Here is a 9,943-nt window from a genome sequence, read left to right on the forward strand (position 1 = left end):
TCACTCACAATAATTAATTAAAGATGGCAAAAATCATAGATTTTAATTCCTTGGTTTTGATGATTATTGCAACAATCACATTTCAATCATATTTAGCCAATGGATGGACATCAAGTAGCATGTATGTCAATTGGGGTGCTCATCATTGTAAACTTTTAGGGGATGATCTTCAACTTGTTCTTGATAAATCTGCAGGCAAGTTACAATTTTTTTGGAGATATATATAATAATTTTTTGTATGAATATCATATGGATGTCTACCTACATAGCTTAAATTAAAGTTAACAGATTCAGATGAACCTAAATACATGCTCTAGATTCAGCTCTAAACTTATTAGTCCAAAGTGAAAAGCGATTGAGCAAATGAAAAATAATATTTATATTTGATTGAGAAAAATTATAAAATTTAAATTTTTCGAGTTTACTAATTATTGTGGTTTGATTCAACTTCAGGCTCTGGTGCTCAATCAAAAAATTCATTTCTCTTTGGTAGCTTTGAAATGCTTCTCAAGTTGGTACCTAACAACTCTGCTGGAACTGTCACAACATATTATGTAAGTATACTTGTAATCAATTTTAAATTTTGTACACTGACAATATATAACGAGATGTGAACGTTATTTATATATTGACGTTAACATATTTTATTTCATGACAGTTATCTTCTACCGGTACCAAGCATGATGAAATCGATTTCGAGTTTCTAGGAAATATATCAGGACATCCTTATATTATACACACAAATATTTACACCCAAGGTGTTGGAAATAGAGAGCAACAATTCTATCCATGGTTTGATCCAACTGCTGCTTTTCACAATTACACCATTCATTGGAACCCTAACGCCGTTGTGTAAGTCGATCTTTTCAGATAAAATTATAAAATTATTTGAAACTTATGATTTGAAATATATGTTATAAATGACTTTTATCATATCAGACATATCGTCAGAATTTGATGTGACATTTTTTTTTCCAGATGGTACATTGATAGTATTCCAATTAGGGTTTTTAGAAACTACCAATCCAAAGGCATTTCATTCCCAAACCAACAAGGAATGGGAGTCTACACTAGTCTATGGAATGCAGATGATTGGGCAACAAGAGGTGGTCTAGTTAAAATTGATTGGACAAATGCACCATTTATTGCAACTTATAGAAATTTTAGACCAAGAGCTTGTTATTGGAATGGACCAATGAGTATTTCCCAATGTGCAATTCCAACAAATTCTAATTGGTGGGCTTCACCTTCATACTATAAATTGAGTGCAAATAAAGTTGGTGAAATGATCTCAATTAGAAGCAAGAATATGATTTATGATTATTGCAAAGATGTGAAAAGATTCAAGGGAGTTATGCCTATTGAGTGCTCATTGCCACAATACTAGAAGGGCACGTAACAAATCGAAGTGACTTCACTATATCTGAAGAAAGAAAAGAAGTTGTTTCGATCCTATCAAGCAACAATGAAAGTTATATTTTTTAAATTGTTATCGTTCTCCTTCTGGGAATGAATTATTTTTAATGTTTCTTTGAAATTCAAACATTTTGGTTATATTTATTGTGTTTATTGTCTTTAATAATTTTGTTGTGTTGAGCAAGATCTTGTTGAGTTGATATTATTATGTATTTAATTCCTTAAAGTAAAAAAAATTATATTGTTTTTATTCTGAAATTTTACATAAAGTATTACTCGGATAAAAAGTTTATCTATCTATATTCATTTATAAATTTTGCTTATCATAGAATTTGGACAACATAGTTATACAATAATAACAATTGAATCACACTATCCTATCAATTATTTTCAATGTTTCTTTGAACTTTAGCATGTTGGTTATGTTTTTTCTTATGGGCAACTTTCACATATAGCAAACAAAAAATTCATATTTGTATGCTATAGCAAAGTTTGCATAATTGCGCTCCATAGCAAACATAAAACTGTATAATTCGCTATACATATACAATTGTATAATTCGCTGGCCTAAATTGTATAATTTGCTGGCCTAAATTGTATAATTCGCTGGCCTATTTCGCTGCAATTGTATAATTTGCTTAGCATACAGTTGAATCGAATTAAAATGTATGTATATTGCATAATTATAAGTGTATAGCAAGAAGATATATATTTTTCTCGCTTTATACAAAAAACAGAAACACAATATATACACTTCTGTTGTATAAAGCTAGAGAAAATTGTATTTCACTGCAATTGTATAATTCACAATTGTTTAATTCGTTGGCCTTTTTCTCTGCATTATTTGAAGTAAAATGTTTGTAAATTGTATAATTAAGTGTATAACACGATGATATACATTTTTGCATGTGTATATACAATTTTCTCTCGCTTTATACAAAACAGAAACAAAATTATACACTTCTGTGTATAAAGCGAGAGAGGCGAGCGAGAATGGAGAGTGGCGAGCGAGATTTTTGGGAGAGAGACGCTGGCAAATTTTAGCTAATGTTTGCTATGGAGCACAATTAAATCAAACCCTAGCTATTCCATTTAATTTAGGTTATTAGTTTGCTATTATATACAATTTTCCCTTTTTTTATTCTTTTATAATTCTTCTTGTTGTGTTGAGCATGAAGATCTTGAAAATAATTATCGACTACTTTAAAATGTGGTGTGGGATCTTTACACAACATATGATCATATTTGCTGTTTACTTTTTTAGAGATGATATACATAAATTTTATATATATATATATATAGAGTCCATTTTAAGTTTATGCGGTTAAGTGGATATCTATTCAGTCTAATCCTTCAATATGTATCCATCTTTTCTAGATGATATACATAAATTATACCTACAAGGCCTCTTTCTAATCCAACAAAATATATATATATGATAATTAGGGCTATTTTAACATTTCAAAACTTATTCCATTTTTTCTTTTTGTATTTCTAAAAAATAAAAGTGAAACTTATGAAAACTTGATTAGCTTATGAGCTAATTATTTTAGATATGCTCTAGTTTTCTATATTACGAATTTTTTATCAGATTTGGTGCATCCAGATACATGTATTTCGAGGCATGTCATGTCAAAATTAGGTGTAATTTGTTCTAGATACATTGTATCTAAGAGGATTTGCATTATTTGAGATATATAACACACTGACCTCTTTTTCACCTACTCGCCCCTTTCTTATTCATGCGAATCACACCAGATACATACAGATACATGAGCGAGATAGGGACGAAGGCAAGCAAGATGGTTATGTATCCTAGATACATACAAATACATGTTTGTAGTATGGTTATGTATCCTAGATACATACAAATACATGTTTGTAGTGTGATTCACATATATATGAGATATATAACATCAACTAATATTCTGCATATACAAGATTAATTAGTTAGTATATACATTTGGTATGATGGAGTATTCTTGATAGCTTTTAGAACTTATAAATATAATAATAAATCATATTTTATATCATTTTTCGTAAAAAGAGTAGAATATATTTTAAAAATTATGTCAAATTTCTTTCTTTTTCCAAAGTTTTATATATGTAATGATATCTTATACTCTCAAGCAAGCAAGACGAATTCATAAATATAATTCTTTCAATTCAAATACTGACATTATAATTAAGGCATCCACGTCTTAATTAATTAATTAATTAATTAGACCTAAAATAGTTATGAAGTCCTTGTAGAGTTGATCACTTCTCATATTTTAGCCTCATGCACGTTATTCAAAACTCAAAATTCTAACTATTTATACATATTCAAAAAATATGTGTCATAGCTAGTTAGGTAATATGAGTATTTAGTATTTTTTCGTTTCAAATTATTAGTCGCAATTTAAAAAAAATAGATATTTTAAATTATTTTCTATTTTAAAAGTTTAAAACAAAATTAATGAAACGCGATGGATAATTCGAAAGGGGAGGAGTATGTCAACAAACAACAAGATCCTCAAAGCTTATATGTATAGGCAAAGGTGAAATCATGATTAAATTTTAAAGTGACGACTTCAAGTAGATAATTGGGTTCTAAACTTCATATTTATATATATTTTAAAATTTGCTAAATAAAAATATATTGTTTAAGCAAAAGCTATTGCTTTGAATTCAATCAAATCATATCTGAACTTCTAGTTGCAATCCTACGTACAAATTCTAATTTCACAACACACGCGTAACATATATTGTCCGTTGTGATCCAATAAACTCTTATAAATTTATCATTCGAATGACATTGTCATCGAAACCAAAAATGTGTGTACCATTTAATTTTTAATATGCCTTATTATTAAAGTTGTTCATTTTTCTCCTATATCTCAATATATAATAAATGAAAAAATGATAGAAATTCCACATTTAAGTTCTCTTATTACCATTATCCCCTATTAGTTTTATAAATTCCTAAAATCTCTCATTTTCAAGTATCGGATTAATGTATAAGAGCATCAAATTAATGTATCTCGCGTATCAGATTAATGTATCTCACGCAACAGATTAGTGTATCATGTATAAAATATACATCATATTATTGTATCATGTAAAAAATGTAATGCATCTTACTTAACGATTAATGTATCTCGCACATCAGATTAATGTATTAGCGCTTATATTATTGTATCATTTTAAGGAATTTTCGTAATTATAAACTTATAAGAAACAAATGGTAATTTTTCCTTAAAAATAAGTGATTTCTTTCCTTTGCCCTAAAACTATATAAAATTCACTTTAAGTGTAAAATGCACCTTTTTTTTTTCTTTTCAAAAGCTTGTCATTTCTTAATATTTATTTATCAATAAAATAGTGTAACCATAAATGTCAATCATCAACTAAAAGTTGTTTCCCAAAATACAAAACATATATATTAAACTTCAATTTAAATGACTTGTAACCATAAACTTCAATCATCAATTTAAAGAAATATTCAAATACCAATCAAATGCAACATATACATGTAACCAAATTTCTTGATTAATTGTCAACTGCATCTACTTGGTATTAATTAATATGTCAACCTCAAACATGGTCAGCAGTACAAAATACATAAAATTACACATACTAATTCAAAGTTATTCTTTTTAAAAAATAAAATAAAATTATGCTATATAAATCCACCATAGTCTAATAGCAAATGAACAAATCACAAAAAAATAATTTTAAGATGGCAAAACTCATAGAATTTAATTCTTTGGTTTTGATGATTATTGTAACAATTGCATTATTTCATTCATATGTAGTCATTGGGATGACATCAAGTAGTATGTATGTTAATTGGGGTGCTCATCATTGTAAACTTCTAGGGGATGATCTTCAACTTGTTCTTGATAAATCTGCAGGTATAAGTTTTAATTTTTTTTTTTCGATTTTTCAAATTTAGTAACGGAGCCAGAAATTTATATATATGATGGGAATAATTCGAAAAATATAAGAATGTTATATTTGGGATTTGAATCTAGGACGAAAAATAATATTAGAACTCTTTACCCATGTACTAAAATTTTCTATTTATATTGACGCGATTCAATAATTTATATACATAATATATAATAAAAAATTAACCTATTTATACAGTGTAATTTTTTCGACATTGGCTCTAGTTTTAACAACCAACTAGCCACACCCTTGCTTCGATGATGATTGCTCTAGCTAGAGATAGATTCAGAATTTGGATATAATTGGTTCGAAATGAGTGTGATATGATTATGTAGATATATATCTTGAAATTTACACATTGTGTACACAATTTGAAAATAGTAGTCAGTACTTAAAGAATTTGCTCTAGATTCGTCTCAGACTTTTTAATTTAAATTTCAGGCTCTGGTGCTCAATCAAAAAGATCATTTCTTTTTGGTAGTTTTGAAATGCTTATCAAGTTGGTACCTAATAACTCTGCTGGAACTGTCACAACATACTATGTGAGTATACTTATATAACGTGACAAAATTAACCAACTTTAAATTTTATGCACTAATAGTTTATAATAAGATGTAAATTACATTTTTTTTGTAATAATATATATATATTTAAATTTATCATGACAGCTATCTTCTACCGGTACCAAGCATGATGAAATCGATTTCGAGTTTTTAGGAAATATATCAGGACAACCTTATATTATACACACAAATATTTACACCCAAGGTGTTGGAAATAGAGAGCAACAATTTTACCCTTGGTTTGATCCAACAGCTGATTTTCACAACTATACCATTCATTGGAATCCCAATACGGTTGTGTAAGTCGATCTTTTCAGATAACTTTCTTTCATTATATAAAAATCGTCTTATCTATCGACTAAACTATCTCCACCAATCACCTTTATTATCTATAAATTTCAAATATATTAACGGTTATCTCAAAATTCTAACTTTATATTAGTTTAACCAACTCTTAACTTCATCAAAACACTATCCGCTATACTTTATTTGTCCAATTTATGTATCGTATTTTTCCCCTTTAATATATCCTAAAAAGAATATCATACGTTTTTATTTAAAAACAATTTAACTTTAAACTTCTCATTTTACTCGTAACAAGATGACTTATAGCCACACAAATATTTATCACTTGTTTTTTTACCACAAATTTCAAAAGTTTTTCTTTCTTAAACTTTATATCCAGCCAAATAGCGTCAGTGCGACACATAAATTAAAACAGATGAACTAATAATAATATTAATAGTACAAATAATCAATCTTTAATAGTAAATATTTCTTTCAAAATATATTCCACTCTCCAACCAAATACTCAAAATATATTCCACTCTCCAACCAAATACTCTAAATATTTTTTGAAGATGACTTCTGTCGCACCAAACAAAGAAATAGTTGAAATTTGATGTGGAAATGTTTGTATTTTTTTTCCAGATGGTACATTGATAGTATTCCAATTAGAGTTTTTAGAAACTACCAATCCAAAGGCATTCCATTCCCAAACAAACAAGGAATGAGAGTCTACACTAGTCTATGGAATGCAGATGATTGGGCAACAAGAGGTGGTCTTGTTAAAATTGATTGGACAAATGCACCATTTATTGCAACTTATAGAAAATTTAGACCAAGAGCTTGTTATTGGAATGGACCAATGAGTATTTCCCAATGTGCAATTCCTACAAAAACCAATTGGTGGAGTTCACCTATATACAATAAATTGAGTGCAAATAAACTTGGTCAAATGAACTCAATGAGGAGTAAGTATATGATCTATGATTATTGCAAAGATGTGAAAAGATTCAAAGGAGTTATACCTATTGAGTGCTCATTGCCACAATACTAGAAGGATACAAACAAATCGAAGTGACTTCACTATCTGAAGAAAAAAAAATTGTTTTAACCCTGTCGAAGCAGCAATGAAACTTACATTTCTTAATTGTTACCATTTTCTTTACTTATATTTGTTTTTACTTTAATTTTTACAATATTGTTGTTTGTATTGAATAAGAAGAATTGTTGAGTTGATCTTATTATATTTATGTAATTCATTCTTTTATAATAAAAAGAAAAAAAAATTGCTTATTTTTATAGGGAATTTTTACATGAGTATTACAAAGATGGAGTAGAAAGATTACCTATTTGTATTCATTTATAAAATACATCTATTAAAAAAAATTACAAAAGCATAATTTCAATCAATAAAAATAATTAAATCATATTGTCGTATTAAATTATACATGATTATACACATATTATATATGAATTAAGAATATATGTCCAAACACTTACTATATTTTTCATTGCATATAAACTAATGAATATTGATGAAGTAAAAAGAAAATCATTGCAAATAATTCAGTCCAACTAAAACATAGTTTGATTTAAAGCGATCTCAAAGTAGAAAAAGAAAATTTACGGTTCATTATCTCATTAGGATTTGATGAGATAAGGCTTGTCTTCCCTTATTTTACTTTTCGTATTAAAATTTTTATTTCATTATTCATTAAAAAATAATTAAACGCTCTATCTAATGATATAAATTTTTTAAATTTTAAAAAAAAAAACACTTCAGACATGAATAAAGATATTATTGTTGCTAAAATAATTCAACGTTTAAATGCCTTGTCTTGTTGGACTTTTGCAAAGCAAAAAAGATCTTTTTCTAGAATTCTCTTTATAATTTGTTTAATTATTTATTTTAAACGCAGTTTATTGATTTTCCCCGTAAATTAATAATAATCACATTTTCACATTGTAATTAAATTTCAAGAAATTTCTTTCAAACATACTTGATTTTGATTTAGATATTGGGACACGTTATTTTATCTGTTATTTCACATAAAAATAATGTATAAAATATTCTCGCTAGTCTTTTGGGGAAATATGTGTGTTTTTGGAATGAGAAAGTTTCTGAAATTTATGATCTAAAATAAAAAGTTTATAAATACATTTTTGTGAGCATAAATCATCTCACAGGATGATAAAATTTAAGTTGAATTATTTTTAGATAAAAAAGATACTATTATTCCTTTTGAAATTTTTTTAAAAAAGAACACATCACGTAATTTGTTCAATACATAGCATGTAACAATACTGGAGAGCGGCACGTGCATTTGTTAACTTCAAAAAAATTAATGTGCATATATCCATATCCATCTTAAGAAATATGCACAATCTAGGATATAGTTAACGTGCATCTATATGAGGAATATAAAAATTGCCTTTATGTCATTGATACAAGCTAGAAAAACCATCATTGTGAGATCACGATTTAATTTCTTCTTCTAATAAAATTCATATTCGATATAAATTCAAATAGAGTCAGTAAATTCCGAAAAAAAATTAAAACCAAGGTCTAGTTTATAATTAGGCCGGTCAGCCGGCCAAGTCGAGTCTTTCCAATAGTCTAATGCACGTTATTTCATAATTCTCAAGCCGCGTCCCAACTGTATATGCTTTGCCACTTCTCTCACTTTGTATTTACGTATTGTCGTATTTCATCGTTCAATATTCGTATTAAAATTTAGTCATATTCGTATATATCATAAATTTCATTTTTTGAAGTTGACGTTTCCAATACAATTGTTTTTATTTTCAAAATTCGAGAAATGAATTTTAATTTTCAATTATTCCACCTCGATCCACGTGTTAACTTCCATATTATTCATAAAAATTTCATGTTCCTATTGCTTAAAATTTAAAATACTTTTTTCCAACCCCCTCCACCTAATAATTTCCCCTTGATCCATCTGTACTAAGCAAATCAAATCAAGACGTGATCAAATTAAATAATAATACATTTTTCAAGGGGGTTTTCTTGGAGTAGTATTATTTGATTGTGAACTATATATAAAGATTAATAAGTATGTCATATTCCTAAGAACCAAAACACATTCATTAATTTTTTTCAAGAAATTTAAGTTAATTATCCCATTTATGTTCAAAATGGGCAGCTCTCTAGTTCTTTCATTGGCTAATTTGTTGATTATTTCAACAATTGTGTCATTTGGTTCTTTAGTTATGGTTAATGGTATTTTCTCAGATAATATGTACATTAATTGGGGTTCTCATCATTCTTGGATGCAAGGAGATGATCTTCAACTTGTCCTTGATCAATCCTCAGGTAAATCAATATCATCTCAATCATTTTCGTCGAAAAAATTACTGTTGTAATATCCTAGTGTAACCTTTAGGTCATGATCAGTTTGAACTGTGAAAATAGTTATTGATGATTGTATTAACTGTCTACATCTTCTCTTTTTCCAACCCTATTTATGTGAAATATTTTATGCATCGGACCGTATGTTATATATAAATTATGTAACTAAATAATTGCTACTTTTGGTTTATTGCATTTTCAGGTTCAGGAGTACAATCAAAAGGAACATTTCTATTTGGAAGTATAGAAATGCAAATTAAATTGGTACCTGGAAATTCTGCTGGAACAGTCACTGCATACTATGTAAGTGTCACCTTAAATAATCTTCAATAAGATAATACAACAAATTATATCATATATATATATATATATATAT

At 27.6% G+C, this 9,943-nt stretch overlaps 3 protein-coding genes across 3 annotated transcripts in view; all 3 read left to right on the forward strand.

The window, feature by feature from the left end:
- LOC107005819 (probable xyloglucan endotransglucosylase/hydrolase protein 26) lies at positions 1-1,712 on the forward strand. The gene is made up of 4 exons (XM_015204475.2): positions 1-195; positions 454-554; positions 659-852; positions 979-1,712. Exons 1-4 carry the CDS (start codon positions 24-26, stop codon positions 1,385-1,387), a joined length of 876 nt encoding a protein of 291 aa, XP_015059961.1. The 5' UTR covers positions 1-23; the 3' UTR covers positions 1,388-1,712.
- A 3,409-nt stretch (positions 1,713-5,121) lies between these two features.
- On the forward strand, positions 5,122-7,457 carry LOC107005821 (probable xyloglucan endotransglucosylase/hydrolase protein 26). Its single transcript, XM_015204478.2, has 4 exons — positions 5,122-5,312; positions 5,791-5,891; positions 6,018-6,211; positions 6,843-7,457. Exons 1-4 carry the CDS (start codon positions 5,138-5,140, stop codon positions 7,249-7,251), a joined length of 879 nt encoding a protein of 292 aa, XP_015059964.1. The 5' UTR covers positions 5,122-5,137; the 3' UTR covers positions 7,252-7,457.
- Positions 7,458-9,314: 1,857 nt separating this feature from the next.
- Positions 9,315-9,943, forward strand: part of LOC107006706 (probable xyloglucan endotransglucosylase/hydrolase protein 26) — a 2,905-nt gene continuing 2,276 nt past the window's right edge. Inside the window, 2 exon segments of the mRNA XM_015205224.2 lie at positions 9,315-9,531; positions 9,770-9,870. Coding sequence (XP_015060710.1) covers positions 9,345-9,531; positions 9,770-9,870 — 288 coding nt within the window. The 5' untranslated portion in view covers positions 9,315-9,344.

The sequence above is a fragment of the Solanum pennellii genome, chromosome 12, assembly GCF_001406875.1.
Source record: "Solanum pennellii chromosome 12, SPENNV200".
NCBI lineage: Eukaryota > Viridiplantae > Streptophyta > Magnoliopsida > Solanales > Solanaceae > Solanum > Solanum pennellii.